Raw genomic sequence first — 23,466 nt, 5'->3', positions numbered from 1 at the left:
CTGGCGGAGCCGCTCCGGGGGCTGGAGGAGCCGCACCGGGGGCTGGAGGAGCCGCTCCGGGGGATGGCGGAGCCGCTCCGCGCTTTCCGGGTGCGCGGGCGCTGCGCCCCGCGCAAGTTCGGGGTGGCGGCGGGGAGCCTGCGCGGGCTGCTCCGGAAGAGCTGCCGGCTGCTGCAGGTGCGGGCCGCGGGCCGCGGCGCGGGGCAGTGGTCCGGCCCGGCCTCACCCGCCCGCGGGGCAGCTTCCCTTGCCAGGCAGCCGCCTCTGCCTCTATGAGGACGGGACGGAGCTGACCGAGGGCTACTTCCGCGCCCTGCCGCCGCAGAGCGAGCTGGTGCTGCTGGGACCGGGGGAGACGTGGCACGGCTGTGAGTGCACCGGGGCCGGGCGGTGGGGTAGTGCCTGGGAGCGGCCGCTCAGCCCGCGCCGCTTCGCCCTTACCGCAGGTGCCAGCGATATCGAGCGGTTCCTCGCCGCCTTCTGCACCCAGCGGGAGGCCGTGGTGGAGGCCGCTCGGAAGCTGCTCAGCGATGAGCGGGCTCCCAGGAGGCAGAGGCTGCTGGCGGATCTCATCCACAACCTGAGCGAGAACATCCTGGCCGAGGACAAGGAAGAGGATGAGAAGTGGTTTGAAGGTGCGTTTGGTGACTGCAGGGAGCTGCTGTAGGCACTTCTGTCAGTCCTGCTGTTCTTGAAGTAGAATCATTCTATCATAGCTTAAAAATGTGGGAGCAATTCTGGCTGGAGCGGTTTGGTACCCTGTCAGGGGAGCGGTGATCACATTTTCAAGGCTTCCGTACAGGATATGCATATTTAGCATCAGAAAAATGGCTAAAACTACTCCAGTGTTCCCTCTTGCTCTGTCCAACAGAGCATCTGGAATACATTGTTTTCCCCATTAGTACAGGTGTGCATTTACAATCTCTTAACGATTTGCTACCAGCATCCTGCTAATTGCAGGTACCAGCTAACCTTCCTTTACATTTTCTTTCAACCCCCTTCACAAGCTGCACTTCCCCTTCCCAAGTCGTTGTTGTGGTGCTTCCTGAACAATTGCTTTCTTTTCACAATCTCTTTAGCAAGTAACAACTATAATATCGGCTACTGCTCTCAGCTGGTGCTCTGGGTGGGCTTTTAAATGCTAAGAGCAGGGTAGTCCTGACCCAGTAAAGCAAAAATAGAACGAAAACATCTGCACATAGGGAGTTTGGAAGGAAGGGGGAAGGCAGAAGCCCTGCACTAACAGTAACTAAGTTACAACACACTTAACTCCCTTTAGGTCTAGAGTCTCGCTTTAAGAACAAGTCAAGCTACATGCGATACAGTTGTGAAAGCAGAATACGGAGCTACATGAAAGAGGTAAAAGGTTCTGTTGAAGTAGCTTATTTTCAAGATGCAAGTTAATTCTGTGATCACATATAAAAGACTTCTATAGTATGACATAGCGATTGTAGAAAAGAGCTTCAGGCTGCTACAGGCACCAAGGAATGATTGGTTTGGGGTTTTTCCCTTTTCTAGGTTAGCAGCTTTATTTCAAATGTTCATCCTACAGCAAGAGATGAGTATAAAAGGATCATTAACATGATGGCAGATAAATTGAAATCTGTGAAATACAATGGATGCTACTTTGACAGAAGGGAGGAGGAGGAAGCAGCCCGCCTGTGCACCACAGAGGGGTGGTTCTCTTGTCAGGTGAGTTCAGCCCTTTCTAAAGCAGAGTCTTGGTTCCAGCAGGCAGCACTCTGACTTACAGTAGAGGAAGGACAGAGTTAGCTGGATGTGCACGCAGTGTGATAATGATCTTGGGAGGGCAATGATGTGGGTGATCTATCTTGAGTCAGTCGTGATGAGCAGGGCACCCTCTTGTTTTATAGGGACCCTTCGACAGAGATGACTGCCCGTGTAAGCATTCCATCAACCCCTACAGTAACAGGGAGAGCAGAATCATCTTCAGTACCTGGAATCTTGATCACATGTATGTACAAAGTATTAATCCAAACTACCCTTCATCTTAGGCAGGAAAGGAACAGCCAGAGTCTTTACTCACCCCACTGTGCAATTAGCTCTGCCATGAGGAATGCACTGTGATAAAAGATGCTTGGGTGCTGCAGCTGCTTCTCATGACATAAAGTCCTGAAGGCAGATGATGATGCTGTCTCCCATTAGCTGCTTTGCTTCTGTTCAGATTTTTCTTGTACAGAACATACCCCTCCTCACTACGTCCCCCTTTGTGGGGACTCCTCTCTGGCAAACTCTCAGACCTGTTTTCAGACATTGTGCAGTTGTGAAGCAAACAGGATGTGCTATATTTCCTCGGGTTGGGAAGCCTAGTTACAGTGAAGGAATTCACATTCTGCCTGCTTCTGAAAGGAAGATGGATGCTCAATTATTATGAAAAAAAGCCTTTAACAGCAATATTGTTTTCTCTTTTGTGCACTGAAGAATAGAGAAGAAACGTGCTGTTGTCCCAGAACTGGCAGAAGCTGTCAAAACACAAGATGGAAGGGAAGTGAACTGGGAATACTTCTATCAGCTGCTGTTTACTGTGGATAATTTAAAACTTGTACATATTGCGTGCCATAAGAAAACCAATCATAACCTCAGCTGTGACAAAACTAAAATTTACAGGAGAAGAAAGCACAACCACAGGATTTGATAGTGCATCTCTGGAAGTGACTTCTGCTTCCTTCAAAATCATGTTGGTTTTGAACAGCTCTAGTTTGCTAAAGGACTTATTTCAGAGTCCCTGCCAAAAGGGACTTGCCAAGTAATTCAGATGCCATCTCACAAAGCATACAGGTACCTCATGCATAATTCTGCTTTCCTGCTTTCTCACTTCAAGCCTGCCTTCCATCACACTGTTAAAATACAGATGCAAGTCAGTACAAAACTGAGGCCAGAGGCTGACAGGGATTAAGCTCTACTGCCTCTCTAGCCATGACAAACATAGGTCCAAAAAACTAATGCTAGATGTGCATTTCTCTGAACTTTAAGCCAAACAAAGTACTTCAGGATAATTATTCTGCTCCATGCCTTTTCCAGGTGATAACCACTGTATTTCAGGTATGCTAAAGGGTGGTTCAGTGACAGAGCTGCTGGCTCGTCTGTGCTGAAACACCCACACTCATGCATGACCACTCTGCTGCTGAAGAGCAAGGCCATGGCACATCTTTGCTTCTGCCACCTTGGTTCTTTAGCATCTTCCCCACTGGTTTCTCTCTTTCTGTTTCTGCCTCTGTAGCTTGAAGCAACACAAGGAAAGTAACTGCATAATCAGTTTTACCTGGTGCTCCAGAGAATACTGCCTTTGTAAAACACTTCCTACCTCAGGTAGCAAAATACAAATGGATCAATTTTTACTTGTTTTTTTTAAGTACCAGCTGACAGCAACTGAATTTATAGGGACTGTCAGTGTAAATGATGGGAATTTCTTCAAATTAAAAAATTGACACCATTTTCCTGTGTTATGTGGAGGCAGAGGAGCAGGAGTGGTTAATGAGGTCTAACATAGCATGGCAATTCAGAGTGGAAAGGCTGAGCACAGGGAGATTGCTAGTAGAGCACTAGCTGCTGACTGTGAATAACTTCACTCTCTTTACCCCCATATTGTTGGTCCTCTTCCCTACCTGAGTAAATCCAAGCTAGTCCACACAGAACAGTGTAGAGGTGTAACTGATGGGTGAGCCATGACCTACTATGTCTTGGAAATGCAGGAGCTTTACTACAGAGACTAGCAACTGCAAACAACAACCCAGCCCCCTCAAACATTTCAATATAAAATTTAAGTAGGAGCATTTTAAATGCAGGATTTTTAACACCAATGCACTTAATCAATCCTTCCATATTACCTTACTGACTATACATTACTGGTACCCAAGATACAATCACTCACTGCACTGGCTTGACATTGGGGATGGCATCACAGCTAAGACCCTGATAACAAAACAGTTGTCATCTGTAGGGTGCACTTCCTACAAACTGAGAATCACTGTTTTGCACAGTGCTGAAACAACCCCAAATGTCTGTGTGCGAAGCCGTATTTGCTAGAAAGAGACAGCAGCAAATAGAGCATTTAAGGAAGGCTGGGAGAGCTGCTTCAAGCTGGAGTTGTGCTGAGAACCATGAATATGCTATTAAAAAATTAGGTTTTTCTGTGTTAAAGAATTAAGAGTGAAAAGGAGCCAAGAAATATCATTGACAGAAACAATGCATCAGCTGGAGTGGAAATGTGAATAAATTAACATGTCATGCATATACAATTTGTTTGACTTACAACTTTTGAACGTTTAACAGGCTGTAGCTGTAGAAATTAATATTTATTTAAACCATCTGCTGATAACATTTTCTCTATGTTTTATAGAAAAGGAGAAGAAACTGTAACAATAAAGATCTGGGAGCTTATCGCATAATCACACTTTTGAAGATGTATTATCATAAACACTGGGGGAGTTCACAGTCCTCAAACCATCTGAAATTACTCATTACTGGGTACAAATGCAGGCTAGAACAACAAATGTGGTGGGCTGCCCCCCATCTTTAGCGGGCAGTACTCACTCACCTACAGATCAAGCCTCACACTGAGCAGTTTTATTCCTCCTTTATCACCACTGATGCATTTGTATACAAAAATCCCTATTCCTAACCCTGGGAAGTCAACTGAAAATACTGCCTATGTTGCCACAGGCACTGCTCACAGCTGCTCTGGTGGAAGAGGGAGGCAGCCAGCTTTATGTGGTGGTTATTAAGAGAACTGACATGCAACAAGAACTACTTGACTCCCAGAGATTACCATAGCTGCCCTCACACTGAATCCATGTATTTAGCTTTACCAGCAGAACAGCATTTCGGAGGTTTAACTGGTTCTGGTTTAGATACAAACAGTGCAGCACACACAACAGAGCCTGGTGTCCCTCTTGGTTCTGGGGAGTCAACTGGCTGCATTACTAACAGGATGCCACAAAGGCAGACATCACAGAATTCATAGCAAAAGGAACTTGTTCTCACCTGGTTTAATTGGCTATTTCTGAAAAAGGAGTGAGACCAAGTGTTCATCCTAGGCAGGACCTCAAAATCATAAGCAAGCTCTGAGAGCTTCCATTTTCCCAGTTTTTTTCCTAAACTTTAGTGGTAAAATGCTAACTTACAATTTCTTTCCAAATCACTGACAATTCAGTCAATCTTAGCCCCAGACAACTGTGGGAGAATCCTCTATCTGCCAACTCAAGGAAAACAAACTCCACCACCTCTCTCTCTCTCTGAGAAAAGGCAAACGCAGACACCTTATGTTAGCAACAGCCAACCAGCATCACGTGGTTGCAATGAGAAAAGGGTTAGTTTATTTACACTTTGCTGTTAGACAACATCCTCTTCCTCCTCCTCTTCCTTCGCAATGAAATGGAGCTTTCGGAGTTCTCGCCTGCTCATCGTTGTGCTTGGGAGAGCAACTGCTGGGAGATCCTTTAAAGAAAGGATAAAAGCAGTGAGGAAAGTCTGTTGTGGCAAATGGCAGAGCTCCCGCCTCCCCAAAGGTTCACATCCTGCCGCAGCTGATACACCAGGCACCAACACACAGTGAGAAAACATTGTGACAATAACACCCTGTCTCCATGGTACAGCTCTGTATGTCTTTATGAGTAAAAATACCTGTCTTATAGAACTGGACTAAAGAATTTAATACAAAAGATTTTACATCTGAAATTAATCTGGCTGGGCAATTACTTCCAGCTCTGATTAAGACAGTTCTCTCTAGGGGACAGGGATACGATATCAGATAACTACAAGTCCAGCCTAATTTAGTTTGCAGTTGCGAGACTGGAGTGGAACAGAGCTGAGCATCACCTCATCATGGAACAGGGTCGGTCATCATCTCACCCGCAAAAACTCCACATCTCCAAAGAACCGGTCCATGGGCATCGGCTGGTTGCTGTCTTCATCCCAGAAGGTGCTGCTGTCCAGTCGCATCGGCTTCGTTGGGAGAGCAGTGTCCTCCGAGCCAGACCCATCAGAAAGTGCACTCTCACAGCTGCTCTCTTCGCTGCAGACACAAGCATGCGCACCTTCACCACTGTCCGTTTCTGATGGAGCATCTCTTGATTTCACCCCACGTGGCTTGTGAGATGCATTATGCTCCTTTTCCTGTTCCTCTCTGTTAGTCTCTGGAATGCTTTCACCTTTTTGCTGCTGAATTACAGCATGGTCTCCTGGATCCTCTGAACACTGATCCCCATCCGTTGTTGGAGGTGTTTCCACCAACGCAGCAAGGGCTCCCCTTCCACGTGGAAGTCCTAGCTCAGATTTTACTAGACCAGGGTGTTTGGTTTTTAGCCTCTTTGAGGGTCGTCTCTCAGCTGCTTTCTGTGAAGAGCAGTGGTAGAAGAAGGGATAAGATCCCAAAGCTTAACTGAAATAAAGAAAACCATCCTATCTCTTTAGCTGCAAGGCTGGATGTGGAACTGAAGGGCTTGAGCAGCACCTTGATGCACAGCTGCATCACTGAGAAACAGTATGAAAGAGCAGCAGATAGCTTGCACTACGGCACAGCCCACCGCCAGGAGCAAGTTACTTCTCAAAGCATAAACCAGCACCGTATGTGGCTAATCACCATTTCCATGTTTTCCTGGGGACGCTGTAGATGGCAATTAATGTAGCGGGACGGACTATTGCTAGGCTAACATCCCATCGCCGGCTTTTAAACGGTAAAAAACTCCAGAGCTGGCCCTGGAGCACACAAACACGCTCACAGGAGCGTAACGAAGTGGTGGGGAGGGAAGAAAGGCGACGAACTGACGTGGATTCTCCAGGTAACTCCCTCACGGCCCTGCTCCGTTTGCGGCCCTTAACCATTGCCCGCACCCCCGGCCCCGCAGCCCGCCCGCTCCTACCTGGCCTGGCGGCTGGGGGCCCCCCCGCTGCTGGAGCCGGGCCGCAGGCGACGCTTCCCCCGCGGGCTGAGCGGAGGCGGCCGCCGGGCTCCCGCCCTCCAGGGACCCCTCCGCGCGGTACCCGAGCAGCCGCTCCCGCCGCCGCCGCCCCGGGAGGGCCGAGCCGGGGGTCCCGGTGCGGCTCCCGCTCCGCGCCTGGGCGCCCGCCGCCATCTTGGGCAGGGCGGGGGAGCCCGCGCTCGCCATCTTGTGGAGCCGCCGGGCGGAGGGAGGCCGGGTCCCCGCTGGCCGCAAGCGGGGCACAGCCTGAGGACAGCGCGGGGAGCCTGCCCTGCCCCGCCGTTAAATACGCGTTAGCAGATTGGGAACAGGAGTTTGCCTCCAAACTGCCTAATGGGCTTCTGCTGCGGAGCAGTTCTGCCTCCTCGCTCTAGAGGGGATGGGCGTTTCAGGGCTTCCTTCTGGAGCAGGGCTTGCTCCCGCTCCAGAGTGTGCGGCCAGGGTGTTACTATTCAGAGATGCCTCTCGGTTCATCTCCACAGCCTTCAGGGAGCAAATAATGTCAGTAACTCAAATCCCTCTTTAACTTCCAGGGCTGCCGATAGCAGAGGGACTCCCGTGTGGCAGAAACATCTTCATTGAGGATGAGGATGAGGAGATGAGCGCAGTGTTTGTCCCCCTGTCCCACGGGTGAGGCTGCACCTCGAATCCTGTGTTCAGTTCTGGCCCCTCACTACAAGAGAGACTTTGAGGGGCTGGAGCGGGGCCAGAGCAGGGCAATGGAGCTGGTGCAGGCCTGGAGCCCAAGTGTGATGGGCACGGCTGAGGGAGCTGGGGGCTTCAGGCTGGAGAAGAGAAGGCTCGGGGGGGACCTGATGGCTGCCTACAAGTGCCTGACAGGAGGATGGAGCCAGGAGGGGCTGGGCTCTGCTCCCATGTAACAAGGGATGGGACAAGAGGAAACGGCCTCAAGCTGCACCAGGGCAGGTTTAGATGGAGCTGAGGAACAATTCCTGCCCCAGAGGGTGCTCAGGCATTGGAACAGGCTGCCCAGGGCAGGGCTGCAGGCACCGGCCCTGCAAGTGTTCACACAGCGTGGAGACGAGGCCTCAGTGCCATGGGGCAGTGGTGGCTTGGCAGTGCTGGGAATGGTTGGACGGGGTGAGCTGAAAGGGCTTTTCCAACCCTGTTGATTCCATGGCTCTGAAGCAGCCCAACGCCTGGATTTAAGGGTGTCATTATCTGCACTTTATCAGGCGAAGCAGTGCTTGCCCGTTGTGAGAAACATGCCCTGACAGAGGAGGGACACAGCGGCCCCGGGGGCTCCATCCATCACATTAAACTACAGCTCTCCTCTGTTAATTCCATGCTTTGAGGACGCTGGGGGGACTTTTGTAATTCTGTGTAGCTGAGGGTGCAGGAGGTTGTTTCTTTATAACAGCCTTTAATGGTCCTGCTCATTGCAGAGCCACGAGCCTCAGCGGCTGGAGGGTATTACCTGTGCTCCTCAAGCCAGCTGAGCTCATCAAATGCTTGTCCACTCATCCCGGCCTTAAAAAACCCATGAGCAGCCATTTAAATGGCTGAGCTAAGTGGCAAGAACGGCCCCGTGGGAATACTCAAGTAAGAGGTTTTTGCTCAAAAGCAGAAAGTCTCTCGGTTCAACCGCGGCGTGCTGGAGAACACCTGATGGGTTGCGCTGCAATATCTCCTGGTGCTCAAGGGTCCTTCTGTGCTGTGTTCCCTGCCCAAGATAATTCGTATTCTCCTCCGAAAGCTTCTCGACTTGCTCCGCTCCCTGCCAGTGCAGTTGCTTGCAGCCACGGAATACAGATGATTGCTTTTATTGGGCACTGAAAACTTACACTGTCTCGTAAAGAGGAGAGGACCAGAAGGGGCTGAAGAACAGTGTTTCTGCAGCTGGAAGGCTTGGTGGTTGGTTTAATTTCCTCCATGACCTCAAAATAGCAAGGAAAATTAAATGGTGAAGATCTTAATAAATACTTTCCACAACACTGTACGTTTCCCATTCTTTATGCTCTGTAAAATCGATTTGAGTGGTGAGGGAGAGGTGGCTGAGCCCTACAGCAGCATCATGTCTGTGTGGACACAGTGTGTGGCAGCACATAGTGGTGGAGATGAAGGACCACGAGCACTTGAGGCTGCAGGGTGGCCTTGGACACTTCCATGGGGGAAGCCAAGATGCCAGGGCTCCCTTGCACACCTCCTCTACTACCTTCACCACGTTCTCCCCTATAACCACATTATTTAGGGGGAAAGCGGTGCCAATTCCCTCACTGCAGATGCTGCTGCCTTTCCCCCCATCCAGCTGATCCCTCTTGGAGAAAACAACAGTCGCACAGTGCCGAGAGGGCTGCGAGGGCGCAGCTCCCCCCCGAGACCAGCCCACATCCCAGCGGCAGGCTGAGCCTCCTGAGCCACTTGAAAGGCTGCACGGGGACTGCTACCAGCCACGCAGGCCTTAAAGGGAATCAGAGCAGCACAAAGTATTTACATTAAGCCCACATTTCCACATAAAAGAGGACTTATTTTCAACAATATTAAGAGGGGTTTTTATTAGAATCTCTTGTCTAAGCAGGCAGCAAAAAGGAAGATTTTGAGAGCTCCCTTATTTGTATGAAAGCTGCTGGCGGGTACAAAGCGGCAGCTGAGGAGCTTGTTGAGCAGGAAGGGAGGTTCAGGCTGTGAAACTCGATGTGTAAATTAGCTTCTCGCAGCTCTTGTCTCTGCGCCTGTCACTTGCACCAGTGTCCCTGTCTGTTACAATCCTCCCGGTTCATTTGGATAACTATCAGCAACATGCCAGGGACAGCAGCCAAAATCCGCGCTGCCTGCAAACAGAGCGGCTGTTAACTGGGGAACGCGAGGTCTACCAAAGTAAACAGGCATCCAGCGGGAACGCCGGTTGGTCTTTTCCTGCTATGGGAGCCTTATTTTTAGTGAAGGGGCTGAATGCTTCATTAGCAGCACTTGGGAGAAAGCAGGAGGAGGATCCGCTTCCTACTGGTTGGCACAGGGAGCCTCGCTCCCTGCCTGGACCGCGCTGCAGCATCCTCCCTCCTCGGCACAGCCAGTGCTGGCAGGATAATCCGAGGACACAAGTTCATAGTGGTTGTTCTCTCCTGCAATGACGGTGTTGTGCCAACTCAGGTAGTGGCTGCAAAGGGCCTGTTTTGGGCTCCCAAAAGTCTCCTGGCTCAGTTTCTGATGAGTTGATAGCCGAGCTGGAACCCAAGCATTCAGGGGGGTCTGCCACCCTCTGATGTGGCTGTCCTGGACAGCTTTGCACCAATGAGACCTTCATTTTCATTACTGAGGAGTTACAGACATGGGAATAGCAAGGAATTTATGACACATAATGAAACTTGATTCTTGCCATGTGAGAAATCTCTCCTCAAGTGTTATTTTGGATTTCTTCCTAATATCTTATCAAGAACCAAACGTGGAAAGCCAGTATCTGAAGAAATTAACACAACTGAGCAGAGTACATAGGCTTTGCAGGAAAGAGCAGCAAGGGGAAAAACTATGAAAGTCATTAATGGAAATCCTTAAGGGACACCTTGGAAGCAGAGGATACAGAAAGTTGGGATGCTTGCCTGCAGAGCTGCATGGCCATGACCTCCTACAGGAGGTCCAGCTGGAAGTGTCAGGCCCTGCTGATATCAATCACCCCCCCCTACTGCTGCACAAACCCACTTTTCCTAATGATCTCTGGGATGCTTTACAAAGGAATGTAGGGACAGGGCAAGGGAATGGCTTTACCCTGCCAGAGGGGAAACTGAGATGAGCTCTTAGGCAGAAGCTCTTCCCTGGGAGGGTGCTGAGGCGCTGGCACAGGGTGCCCAGAGAAGCTGTGGCTGCCCCATCCCTGGCAGTGCTCAAGGCCAGGTTGGACACAGGGGCTTGGAGCAAGCTGCTCCAGTGGAAGGGGTCCCTGCCCGTGGCAGGGGTTGGAGCTGGAGGAGCTTTAAGGTCCCTTCCCACCCAAACCAGTCTGGGATTCTGTATCAGGCAGCCGCTTTGCCCAAGCTTTCCTTCCCTTCCAAGTTCCTGAGCTGCACTGAGCAGCATCAATTTTTGAAGCGTTTCACCAAAGGGAGGTCAATCTCTGCCAGCACAGAGCATCCCGCGGGACCGTTACCTCTGCTCCGGGAATCCGATTACACGGGCTGCGGCACCTCAGCCTCGCCGCTGCACAGCGGCAGCTTACAGAGAGCTTTTCCGGACCTCATTTAGCAGCCGCTTTAGCTGCGGTCACACCAACTCTTCCCCCTCCCGCTCTGCTGCAGCGCGGTGCTTCAGTTCCGTTCACGCCGCGGCTCCAGCCCGGCTCGGCTCCTCCCGCTGCCGGGCGCTGGGGGTCAGTGTTCCCCCGGCGGTGCCGCCCGGCCCGCGGCCCCGGCTCCAGCAGCTCGGACAGCCCGTGCTGCCCTGCCCGGAGGGACCTCGGCGACCCGCAGCCTTTCCCCACCTCCGCCAGCCCAGCTGTGAGCTCTCCGCTGGCTCCAGGCAGAGAAACCACCCAGCCTGACCCTGCCGTCACCCACTGCATTCCACGAAGCTGAGCCCCATCCAAAATTAGACCCAGGGTGCTCTTGCCATTAGGTAGATTAAAACACAACCAGCCTCCCCCAGGAAGCTCCCAACCAACCCCAAAAGACCCCCTTCATCTGTTAACCCCCAGCAAAGCCAGGCTTGCCCAGCCCTAGCCAGCTTTGCCACCAGTGACAGGTAACATTTTGTTAAGTGCTGTGCATTATTTAACAGAGTTTCTTCAGGGAGATTGAAAATTCTTTGAGTAAATGCAACTCTTCCACACGCACCTGACAATGATCGAAGGGGCTGTTTTACACAAGGCTCATTAAAAATAAAACCACAGTGTTGATTTCAGCAGCTTAAATTACTTAAGACACTGTAATAGGATAAATATTTGATGGTGAAGTTTAAATTTCCACCACCATTATGTTGCTGCTAGAAAGATAAAGGATTCTTTAAAGCCTGCTTGGTGGTCTCCTTTCAAAGGAAAATGGTTGGAAACTTGCCTCAAAACCCGCCTGCAGAGATTGCTTTTGGGATGGGAATGAATTCATTTCTTCCCTCTATTGTCTGCAGGTAATAGAAAATTCTTCCTGCTCCCATCAGAACTGGTCAGTCCCTGCTAGCAGTGGGAACTGCACCCAGCTCTGGGGCAACAACACAAGAGGGATGTGGAGCTGCTGGAGCGAGTACAGAGGAGGTCACAGAGATGCTGCACGGGCTGGAGCAGCTCTGCTCTGGAGCCAGGCTGAGAGAGCTGGGCTGGGGCAGCCTGGAGAAGAGAAGGCTCCTGAAGGGGAGACCTGAGAGCAGCTCCAGTGCCTGAAGGAGCTGCAGGGAATCCCAGAGAAGCTGTGGCTGCCCCATCCCTGACAGTGTTCAAGGCCAGGTTGGATGGGGCTTGGAGCAAGCTGCCCTAGTGGAAGGTGTCCCTGCCACCTAGATGAGCTTTAAAGTCCCTTCCAACCCAAACCAGTCTGGGATTCTGTGATACGGGGCACCCGCTCCCTTGGAGCTGGTGGTGTGGTGCAGTGCCTTGGGGTAGGGACATCTCTGCAAGCCGCCATCACTGCACAGGTCATCACCAAACAACACACACGGGAATTCTGAAGGGCTGAAAATCCTTTTCAGTTCCGATTTTACAACACCTTACCCAAGCTGACCACATCAGCACATGCTTTTGGACCCAGTGCGAGCTGAGACTTACCTTCAGCAGAGCTGCAGCCCGCGTGACTGTCAGAGCCCGCTCCTCGAGTGCTGCTCCGGGCATCAGCAGCACATCTCGTGTCAGAGTGCAGCGGCAAGTTTCACAGTCCCGAGCCTATAAATATTTCTGTTTGCCTTTGAAATGATTGCTCCGCAGTGGCACTTCCCCTCTCTATCACAGGATTAACTCTCCTTTTCTATCACTTACCTTGGGGTAATGCAATACATAAAGCTTATAGCACCTCAACAATTCAATTCTTGGCTCCCAAGAGTCACCAGTTGCTAGGCAAATGAATGATACCTCCAAGGGCAGAGCTGGCCCAAGCAGGGGGGCTGTCCCCAGCAGCAGTCACCAGTCTGACATGGAGAAGGTGGCTGGGCCAGGCAGCACCTTCTTAGCAGCACAAAAAGCCATCAGCATCCTCCTAAGAGGCACCTTTCTCCCTGGTCCCTCCCAGGCACCACTCCAGGGATGTTATCACAGTTCAGTAACTCCCCAAATTAAAAAGGGATAATGACAGTTGAAGCACCCTAGAACAGGACCATGGAATGCACCACTGAGGGCAGTCTCTTGTCCAGTGTCACAAATACCTTCCAGGAGAGGAGCAAGCTTCACCCAAAAAGCACTTAGATTTGGTTTTTTACCCTCCATTACCAATGCCAGAGGTTACGTGTAAAGAGCTGTAACTGTACCTCAGAGAAGACCTTCTACCAGTGGGGATCCTCAGACAGCATCTATCTCAAAAGAGCAGGGAAAAACAATCAGAGGAGACATGTTCTGTTCATGCAACAGCAAGCAATATTGTTCCGTTGGCAGGATTCACGCTAAGACAACTGCTCCAGTGTCCTAGAATGCTGTGCCTTTATGCATTCCTTCCAACTGGGGACTTCAGTGCAAGAGGAATGATTCAGTTATCAGCCCTATGAGACTCCAGCAATGAAGCCAGATCTTCATTACAATCTGGTTAAGTATTTCCAGCATGCAGCATGCCTCCATCCAGAGCTGTCTGCTTGCTCTCTTGAAGCTGGTTTTCCAGGAGCAGCTCATTACACAGCACCGAAGTCACCTTCCACCTCCTCGCAGGGTCAGCTCGGAGCTTTGCCATCTGCACTGCTCGCGTGCTGTGAGGAAGATGCTGCACGACTGTCCAGGCACTATTCAGGGTGTAATAGCTGCACTTCACAGACAGATTAATCATGTAAGTGAGCAAAGACTTCAGCCAAGAGCTCCTCCACAAGCAGCGAGTGTCTGGGGCTCTTTTCTGCATGCACTGATAGTGCTTAATACTTGAACAGACTTGGAACTAAATGAAACCCAGGAAGAAAGCAAAGAGCTTAGAAGTGTTCTATTGACTCATAGAGCTACGAACCCGACTGCCACATCTTGCCACCACTCTCCTTGGCTCCCAGGGCTGGTGTGTGGCAATGCAGGCTGCATTCTCCACCCAGGTGGCATCTGTCCCAGCAGTGTCTATGGCAAGGTATTCCCAGTGCTTGCAATGGCTCTGCTGTGGGGATGCCTGGCACAGGGCAGAGCTGCAGCACTCAGAGGGGTGGCTCTTGCAGTTCCAGCCCTCTCAGATTCTGCTAAGTTTTGCATTAGTTTGTTCCCATCACATTTTCTTCACTAAATAACCCTTGCTGGTTTTCTTTACAACTAAATATCTGCTCCTGAGATGGCCATGAGTGGCCAAAAGCTGCTGCTTGCAGACCAAGGATGTTATTTTGACACTTGATTTGATGTGAGGATACATGAACAGAAAACCACCGATGAATAGAAGAATCAGTATTCCTTGCTTTCACTCCAGCTAGAAAGCAAAGCTGGCAGCTCTTGCTCTTAGGGAATCTGAGATTATTCGGACAAAGGCTTCCCCATGGGTAGCACACTGGCAGGAACAAAGCAGTAGGGTTCACACTATGAACAAGTGTCCTACAGCCAGTGGGATCAAAAGCAAGCCCTGAAACAGTGTGTAAACCAGGCTGGGTAGGACGGATTCAGCAACAATCAGGCTGCATGTGAAATGTGTTCAGATAGCAGGTTCTGTCCTGTGCAGACAATAGCAATGCTTGAGAGGCTGCTGCAACACATGGCTGTGATTTTGTCATGCTGCTTAGTAGGAAAAGCCACCAAGGTCCCTGGCAGTGCTCAGAAATGTGCCTGACCAGCTCACGGTCCCTGCGTGTGTCCATACCCTCCCCAAGGCTTGGCATTGCTCCATGTCCTGCAGAAAACCAGCCACAGCATCCCCAAGGACCTCCACTCCCATGCTTGCCTCAGTGCATTTTGATGTCAGAAGGGTTTCAGGGTAGATTTTAGGGTTAGAGCAGTCGTTGGAGCTACACTAGCTGGCTCTGGCTGGCTTGGAGCATCCTGCACTGCACTATGTTCCATGGCAGCAGCACTGGGCTGGGCACTGCCTGTACCATCTCTGGCTGCAGCAGACTCTCCCCCACTGGTGCCAAAGCCAGCAGAGCTGCCCTGACCCTGCTGCTTTGCCACCCAGCAGCCATGTCAGGGTGACCCTGCAAGAGAAAGGCTCAGCACACAGCGAGACACTGGCTTCTCCTTCCCTCCGAGCTCTCCAGAGGCAAACTTCTCCGGCCCAGAAGCTAAAAGGCTCATCAGTAGCTATTCCAGCCCCACATCTCGCTGTTCCCTCGGGACCACATCGTTCTCACCTCTGCTTGACATCCCTGCGTTGCCGAGGCCAAGCTCCCTTCCCTCTGCGTGCCACTTGCCAGCACTTGACCCGTGGCACCGCTCTGCATGTGCAGCCGCACGTCTCGCCCCGCTCCACGCTTTCAGTCACGCTCCCGGGGGAAACGTGTGAATGCCTCAATTTTGTCTCTGTGCTCAGTAAGCAGGGAAGGAAAAAACCCTTCAGAAGTGCCGAGGCTGCATCTTCGCGGAGCAGAAACATACAGGTGTGCTCTGCCATAAATACTGCAGGAAGGGGCTGATTAGATTCTCCTAACACGGCAAGTGCTGCATTACAGATGCCGAGCGCTTTGGAAGGAAGCCAACCGCCAGTTCCCTAAGGAATATTTGCATTGCCATGGCACCGTGCTGAGCAGGGATCCTTCTCCTTCGAGCGCTGGTAGCTGGTCAGGAGGATGAGAGGGGCCACCACAGTCAAGTTGAAGCAATTCTTTCTTCTGTAGTTTAATCCTCTTCCCTCCTCTTGATACAGTTTATTTAATTGCAGAGACAAGATGCATTTCCTTCTGGAGGGATTGTGGGAGAATATTTGTAATCCAAGGGCTGTAATTGAGCTCTGTAGTAATAATTATACTTCTCTTCATTAATATGTCTTAAAGCTCATTACAAACTATTTTTGTGCCAGCATCTTTGCTAAATCCCTACAGGGTGAGAGATAACTTTCTATTCCACTACAGCAGCAACTTCAGAGTTCTCCTACTCTCACAAGGTAGCAGTGATAGCCAAAGGAAACCCTTCGATTGATGCTAAGGCCGGGGAAGCCTGGTCCCGAGTGGTATAAAATGGCTTAGGAAGGGGATCTCCACCACTTGCTACCACCCAGCCTTTATCACCTTCACTGCTCCTCACCAGCCACCCACTGCACCCAGACTGGGGCTGTGCAAGGCAGGGGCCTCTGGCACATCCCCACAGCACACACTGAAAACACCATTCCAAGCTAAACAGTGAATGATAGCACAAAAGACCTTGTTTGAGTTTCCCTGTCCATGCTAGGGGGGTCTTTATGGAGGCATTTCTGAGGTTTGCTGGCTGCAGGGACTGCTGCAACACAACCACCACGGGAATACAGCTGTGTTTCATGAACACACAGACAGGCAGGGACTGGGACCTGCCTTTGTCATTGCGTATCCTAAGGGATGGATCTAAAAGCGGATGCTTTTCAGTACAAGAATGTCTATTCCAGATCACAAGCCTGCGATTAAAATGAAGAATTCAAACTCATTTTACTTAGACAAGAGCTAGGAGGCACGCAGTGCATTAAGACAGCTTCCATACTCCCAGATCCCATTAGTGCTAAAGTGAGGTCCTGGTGCAAATCCCAGTGCGCAGAGGGGAAAACATTCCCTAGATTTAAGATAACGTTAAACTACTCTCTGATGTGGGGATGCTGCTCTTCCAATATTTAAGCTCAGTCTGCGAAACATGCTGCTTATCTAACATTCATTATCCTGTTTGTGCCAGCATCTTTGCCAAGTCCCCAGGGCACTGGGGAGAACCATTTTCTTGCTACAGCAACAGCACCGAGGTGTGCTGCTGCAATTACAGGGGAATAGAAATTTATAGCTCCCCTGAAATCGCAGCGCTCCTATTAAAGCAGCCACTGGCTCTGTGCTAAATTTGCCCAAGCAGCAGCACGCCCGGACAATGAGGGCCTGTGGTGGTGCTCCAGGATGCTCCGGCTGCTGCTGCGCCTGCTTTGGGATGAAATGAACTCCTCTTTCTCAGCTCCCCCGCTCATGGCAGTTCCAAAATAACCTGAAAACGGAGCAGAACAAGTGGCAGCAGTCACAATAAGCTTTCTTTGAAGCAATTCTTCCAGGTATGTATGAGCTCACTCCCTAGATCTGCAAGTAGTTGTCAGAGAAATTCAATTCATTTCCCTCAAACAATCATTGCTGCTTTCCATTGGGAACTCTCCTGCTGAGCTCACCTGTGACATTTTCAGTTCCTATTCCCCAGAGCTGCTATAGCCACTGGCAGCAGGAGCTGCCGGGTCCCAGAGGGCTGTGGCTGCATGGCCGGGGCACAGGGACACCCCAACCACCTTCAGCCTGCAGAGCCATCAGTCCTGGCCCTGTGAGCAAGGAAAGCTCTGAACTGGATCATCAGCTACAGGTGGAGTTCACAGGGACACAAGAAAAAGCAGCTGAGAATTGTGCTTAAAAATGATGACTTTGGGGGGTGAGCGGCAGGCATCAATGCCTGGAAAATCCTTTCCATGTCCTGTTTTGGAGCAGAGTGAAGCAGAAGACATGTCAGCAGGTATCCTGGCTGCAAGGAGATCGTTTCCTTCTCTCCATCCCTGAGACCTGCGGCTGGACAATCCCAAGCTTTTAGAAAGAGCCTCAAATCACACCGAGAACATCAGAAAGCCCCAGCAGCAGCATTTCACTGGGCTGAAGATGACAGCGCACAAAGCAGCAGCTTGGAAATCATTTTTGCCTGTCTTAAAGCTGCCTCTGTGCTGTGAGCAGCAAAGGCAGCACAGATCTGTATGGGAGCCAGACAGCTGGGTGCAGACAGGCACAGCATCACTGAGCTGGAGCCTGGCATTTCTTCCTGAAGGGATGTGAAGGAGCACAAACCTCCACTTCTGTGGGTGAAACAGGGGCAAGTGCTCACCCGAGGGCTGTTTCCCCCCATCATTCCCCATCCCAGCCCTGGTGGGAAAGAGGATCAAGCCCATCTCGAAACGGCTGCACTCACCACACGTCTGTTCTTGCCTCTCTCTTCCAAGCCATTTACTTCTCAGAAGATTTTTGCCTCTCGGTTTCACATCTCCTTCCAAAACATCACATAGCCCTTAAACTGACTTGAGTGTAAACCATGCAAATGCAGGAAGAAGGTAATTAGTCTCTGAAGGCTACAACTGGGATGTAGGCAATCAAATCACTTCAGTACAGTTCCACCTAACTGAGAAGGGAAGAAACCCCTAAAGAGCACAGTGCTCTGGGGAGGGGTTGTAGCCCAGCTAAAAGCTGCCACCCTCCTCTTGAAGACCTGCACAGATTGAAGCTGCCTTCAAGGCTTTGCAGCCCAAAGCAGGGCAGGAGGATGGGCTCAGGCTGTAGCTCAGCAGCTCCACACTGTTCCCATCTCCATCTGCTCAGCCCCATACAAACACCCAGCCCCATGAAAAGACCCAAGTGCTCACCTCCATGCTCAGGGCTTCACCCCAGGGGCTCCGTGTCCCCACAGCACCCAACTGTCACCTTGGAGCCCTGAAAGTCATTTCCTAGCCTGGCCCAGGAGCTGCAGCTGCAATGAACTGCCTGGGCTCATATGCTCCAAATCACCCTAATGGCACTTCAGAAAAGCAAATAAAAGTGAGATTATGATATTTTACGTAAATAAGCAATGTGGCAATCCCACACTGGCTTGGCCTGCCAGGGAAATTCACTGGAGAGATATTAACATTGAAATATGTGAGCGTGTTTGCATGGAACATTTATTGTATAACTCCGGGCTCCAATAAAGCCTTATATAAATTATTCATTTTGGAACCGAGATGAAGTGCCAAGAAACCCCACCCACCAAGGGACTGTTTTTATTACTACCAAACATCTAGCCTTAGTTAGCAACTAAGCTATTAAGACAGCATGCAAGGTTACAAGTGGGAAATGAAGAGTCACCTCCCTGGTGACACGTGCCCTGTGCTCAGGGCAGCTGCTGACTGTCCCCTCCACTGAGCTGTTCCGGATGATGCAGAACCAGGTCCCTGTTTAACTCAGAGCATCAGCTCCTGCCCCCAGTTCCTGCCTGGAAAGCAGGGAAAGGTTTGCTAAGGGAAGCCATAGCTTAAGTGCCAGCTTGGCTTTGGGGACCCTCTGGATGCCCTGGAGCAGAGCAGGCACCATGGGCAGAGGAGCGGGACCGCTGTGCCCTGGCTGGGCACACACACTGCCAGCACTTCCCTGTGCCAAAGCACAAGAAACCCGGGTAGCAGTTGCCATGGCAACTCCTCTTTTTAAACGCTGCTGTTAAACATCGCATCAAACCCACCACCAGCATCCCGGGGTCCTCCTCAAGCTGTGGCACCATCCTTGCTGCTGCATGGGCTCATGCTGTTCCCTGCCTGGCTGGCTGTGGCCCAGCACCGCATGGCGAGGCACAACGACAGGTTGCTGTGTTTTCTGGAGCTGCAAAGTTATCAATTTGCTGTTAAAAAAACAGGGTTTTCTCCCCATCTCCAATACCTGCAACACCCACAGTGCCCAGGGGCAGCTGCAATTAGTTTTCCATGCACCCCCTCCCTCCTCATACCTTCCCTTCCTCAGTTCCTTGGAGCTGATGGATCATGGGCATAAGCTTGGGGGGGCTGCAGGGACTCCCTTTTTGAGCTCCATCCTCACCTCCTTCACCTGAAGCATGCTCCACCAGCTCACCATGCCATCACCCTCCTCAGCAGAGCCCTTCCTCCCAGCTGCAGCTTTTATAGCCTTGCAGCCTTACACCTGAGGTTCATCAGGCTGCTCTGGTACTTCCATTAACCCTCTCCTGCCTTCTTCAGTGGCCTTGCCTTCTGCACACAGGGTGGGATGCAAAGGCTCTGCTCTGTGTTGGAATGTGGCCAGCTGGAGCAGTTGGGTCTCTCCCTTAGTGCTCCATGGGCCAGCCTTTTCCTTGCAATGGAGCCAGCCTGTTCCATGCTTCTATGATCCCCAAGCCACGGGTGCCACCGTGGTCCTGAGCTGCACATCCTGGCTGGCACATGGCACCCAGGGATCGGGATCAGTGGCAGCAGCGGTGCTTTATCCCCGCATCAGCAGCGCAGTGCTTGCACAGTCACTGCCACCCCGCAGAACTGCATTAACTTTTCTTTACCAGCTGCAACTTTTCTCTATCAGCAGCTGCCTGTGCCTCCAGCAGCGTTTTATGGATCATAAGAAAGGCCAAGTGGAAGAGGGGAAGTTTTCCTTGGTTTTGGAAGCAGATCAAACAGCCCTGCTCAAACAGCTCCGTGTGGTCTGGAGTGGGGAGGTGGGGTGGGAGCTCTGCTGGGTTCCTGTGCTCCTTGGGAAAGGTCCCATGTCCTATAGCTCAGTGAGAGGCCCTGCTTGTGGTGTCACAGCAAACACAGGAGGCAGGAGCCGCAGAGGGGTGACTACAACACGATGCTCTTGTGCTCCAGCCTGTGCTTGGCTTGTCTCAGCTGTAGGAAGGGGAATAATTTCATTGCAGGGAATGCTAATAAGAGGTTTGTGTGTGAGAGAGAAACCCAGAGAGGTGAAGGTACCTATCACAACTGTGAATAATGAAATTAGGAGAGTAATAATTACCAGAGCATGAGATTCCAAGCAGAACAATTATCCCAAGTGCTGTATCAGTGACTGCCTTGGGTCTCTGCAGACACCTCCCAGCCCTCGGCTGGTTTTCAGCTCTGGGTGGCCCTGGTGTTCCACTGCGGCTGCTACCATCCATGGGGCTGGAAGAGCATTTCCTTGCCCTGCTGCTTCTGCTTGGGAAAGAGGCCAAGTAACCTCTTTCCTTTGCAACCCTGTGTTTAGAAGCTGAAGACAAACAAGCCCATGGCTGCAGTTAGATCTCGGGTGTTGGGATTCCTCTATGGGTTAGGAGATAACCCCTGCAATGCTGCCTGCTTCAGTGCTTTCACAAGCCATCTAAAGGTGTTGGGAGCACTGGGACAACGCATACAGGCGATGCTGGGCTCAGTTCCTGCCTGCTGCTGCTCATGGTGCTCAACATGCCACCAGCACAACCGCATGGGAACAGCCCCGCGGCTCCAGCTTGGGCATGAGCCGAAAGCGAACCACATTCTGAATGCATCTGAAAAGTGCATCTGAAGCCGTCTCGTTGTGTAATGAGGGATGATACAGTTCCACATTGTGGCATCTTTAGTGGGGATTTTATTTCTTAGCCTGCAGCACTGTGGCTCCGGGAGGGCTGGGTGTTTTGTTAGGGAGATGATCAAATAACTCTGAGGACCTGGGGACAGGCAGCGGTGTCAGCCTCTCCTCACCCAGTGTGGATTTAAAGCCTGTGCATTGTGCTGGAACACTGATTTGACAGGTTTCTGAGGGCTGCCTCTCGCCAGCATCCACCAGCACTCACAGAAGGGGTCAGCTCTCAGCCCCTCACCTCCCCTGCGCACACAGGGGAGCAGTATGCGGGAGCAGGATCAGTGGGAGATGAGGAACATCCCTGGTGCCTGACACCACGCGCTGGTGCAGGGGGCTGAGCATGCTCCACAGCTGAATGGGTCTGGGGGGGTTTGTCACATCAGTGCTACTGCTGCCCATTGATCATGGACGGCCACATGCTGAGGAGGGTCTCATCCCACAGGCACCTTCCGACCCAGCACTGAGGTGATTCAGCCCTGCAGAAACCCAAACAAGGAGGGAAAGTTCAATAAACATACATTTTTTACAGTCCATTATCTTACCCTTGGCAGCTCTTAGGCTGTAATTGCACCAAGCCATTTAATGCCCTCCATGAGCGGAACATGCCATTTGTGTAACGCACCGTAATGGGACCCACTAATGCCTCCCTCTCCCTGCCACGGAAGCATCAATATCCACATTCTCAAGAACGATCCCTTAGTTCCAGGTTATTTGCACTGAACACAACGATATTGCTAAAATCCCCCTTAAAATCAGCACAGATGATGTTAACAAAACCAATAAAGCGTATTAATTAATAAGCTCAGTGATGAATGCATGGATATTAACAGGTTGCTGTATCTATGTGTAAGCTCTGTCAGGAGCAGACTGTGATTTCTTGACTACAGTCCTCAGAGGACATGGAGCATTTGCAGCCGAGTGGCTGGATCAAGTCGGAGCTGACTTGCCCTGAGAGCAGAGGACACGTTACTTGCTGTAAGACGTGCAATGTGGCCTGTGTTCACCGCTGTTTCCACTTACTGGCCTTCCAGAGCTAGTTTTCCTTTCACAATAATTAAATGACATTTCCAGTTCAGTGCCGGTTTGCTCTGTTAGTGGTTGAATATAAGGTAGAGTGAAATGAGAGTGAAACCCTCCGCACAGCTCCCTTGTCCCTCAGCCCGTGCCTCTGCTCTCAGCACAGGACTGAGCTGCTTTTGCTCTTCCATTGCTCCTTGCGCCATGGCTGAGGCTGCTGCCAGGGTTTGCCAGCAGGAGGGAGCATGAGCAGCAGCGGGGGGGCTTTATTTCAACCCCTTTCTGAAAACGCTGTTATGAGCAGGGTGACACAGGGACAGCCCTCATGGTGCTGCGGGCACAGAGCTGGGATGTGCTGGGTGCTGCTGAGCGAGCATCGTCCAGAGCCAAAGCCAGCCTGGGGACACCCTGCCTCGAGTGTGGCTGGTGCTGGAAGAAGCCGGAGTCGCTGCACAGAGCATGGAGCTGGAAGCAAAGCAAAGCAAGCCAGAGGCATCCCCACCGCTGCTCAGCACAAGGCCCAGGCGCCGGTGCCAAGCCAGGACACGCCAGCGCCGAGCTCACATTTGTAAATGTTTGGATGCCGCAGAGATCTGTATCGACAGCAGCAATTAATCCCTGGATTTATTTGCTGACCTGCTGCATAGGAGGGGTCACATTCAATTGAGCTGCTGGAATCTGCTGTTGCTGTCGGAGGCAGCGGCTTCACTTCGTGCCTCGTGCCAGCTTTTAGGTTTTATTCTTCTGAATCTTGGCACTGAAAAGCAGAACCCCAGGCAGCACTTGAGGCTCGTGTGCGGTGGAGCGCAGAGGGAAGCTCTCCAGGGGACCGTGTGTTCTGGATGGCCAGGGGTCATTACACCAAGAATCAAGGGCTTTACCCCTTCCTCCTGCTCCACTCTTACAGAAGCAGCTTCGGGAAGGCATCTGGGGGGGGGGTCTTGGCTTTGTCCTCATGGATTTGCCTGCTGGCACGTGCAGTCCAGGGAGAAACATCAGAGAATCAAAGAATCACGAATGGTTTGGGTTGGAAGGGACCTTAAAGCTCTTTCAGTTCCAGCCCCTGCCACGGGCAGGGACACCTTCCAGTAGAGCAGCCTGCTTCAAGCCCCTTCCTATCTGGCCTTGCCAAGTGCATCCCAGGGGCATCAACTCCCTACATGCAGCTGGTCCCGGCTCTTTTCCGGCTTTTTCTTCCAGCACTATCACTTAAACATTTTCTATT

General features: G+C 51.4%; 2 protein-coding genes and 1 long non-coding RNA gene across 6 annotated transcripts; 1 reads left to right on the top strand and 2 right to left on the bottom strand.

Annotated features, from left to right (window-relative positions):
• Window positions 1-53: 53 nt before the first annotated feature.
• Window positions 54-4,401, top strand: DFFB (DNA fragmentation factor subunit beta). 4 transcript variants are annotated; one of them, XM_062614540.1, is made up of 7 exons: window positions 54-177; window positions 242-368; window positions 447-635; window positions 1,280-1,359; window positions 1,519-1,692; window positions 1,875-1,975; window positions 2,443-4,401. In XM_062614540.1, exons 1-7 carry the CDS (start codon window positions 64-66, stop codon window positions 2,654-2,656), a joined length of 999 nt encoding a protein of 332 aa, XP_062470524.1. In that variant the 5' UTR covers window positions 54-63; the 3' UTR covers window positions 2,657-4,401. The 4 variants fall into 4 exon arrangements, with proteins under 4 accessions (XP_062470524.1, XP_062470523.1, XP_062470526.1 ...); XM_062614539.1 differs by having other exon boundaries at window positions 242-635; XM_062614542.1 differs by having other exon boundaries at window positions 242-635; window positions 1,875-1,986; window positions 3,242-4,401.
• A 904-nt stretch (window positions 4,402-5,305) lies between these two features.
• CUNH1orf174 (chromosome unknown C1orf174 homolog) lies at window positions 5,306-8,426 on the bottom strand. Its single transcript, XM_062614617.1, has 4 exons — window positions 8,380-8,426; window positions 6,882-7,212; window positions 5,872-6,354; window positions 5,306-5,457 (listed from the first exon to the last, which is right to left on the bottom strand). The coding sequence occupies exons 1-4, from the start codon at window positions 8,424-8,426 to the stop codon at window positions 5,353-5,355; spliced, it is 966 nt and encodes a 321-aa protein (XP_062470601.1). The 3' UTR covers window positions 5,306-5,352.
• Window positions 8,427-15,172: 6,746 nt separating this feature from the next.
• LOC134161561 (uncharacterized) lies at window positions 15,173-19,496 on the bottom strand. The gene is made up of 3 exons (XR_009964024.1): window positions 18,996-19,496; window positions 18,070-18,175; window positions 15,173-15,919 (listed from the first exon to the last, which is right to left on the bottom strand). It is a non-coding gene; the product is annotated as an uncharacterized LOC134161561 (long non-coding RNA).
• Between the last annotated feature and the right edge of the window lie 3,970 nt (window positions 19,497-23,466).

This window comes from Pezoporus occidentalis, unplaced genomic scaffold (assembly GCF_034315485.1).
Source record: "Pezoporus occidentalis ecotype Australia unplaced genomic scaffold, CSIRO_AGI_Poc_V1 ctg176, whole genome shotgun sequence".
Lineage (NCBI taxonomy): Eukaryota > Metazoa > Chordata > Aves > Psittaciformes > Psittacidae > Pezoporus > Pezoporus occidentalis.
The sequence above is the reverse complement of the archived record's forward strand: the minus strand, read 5'-3'. Positions and strand labels throughout refer to the sequence as shown.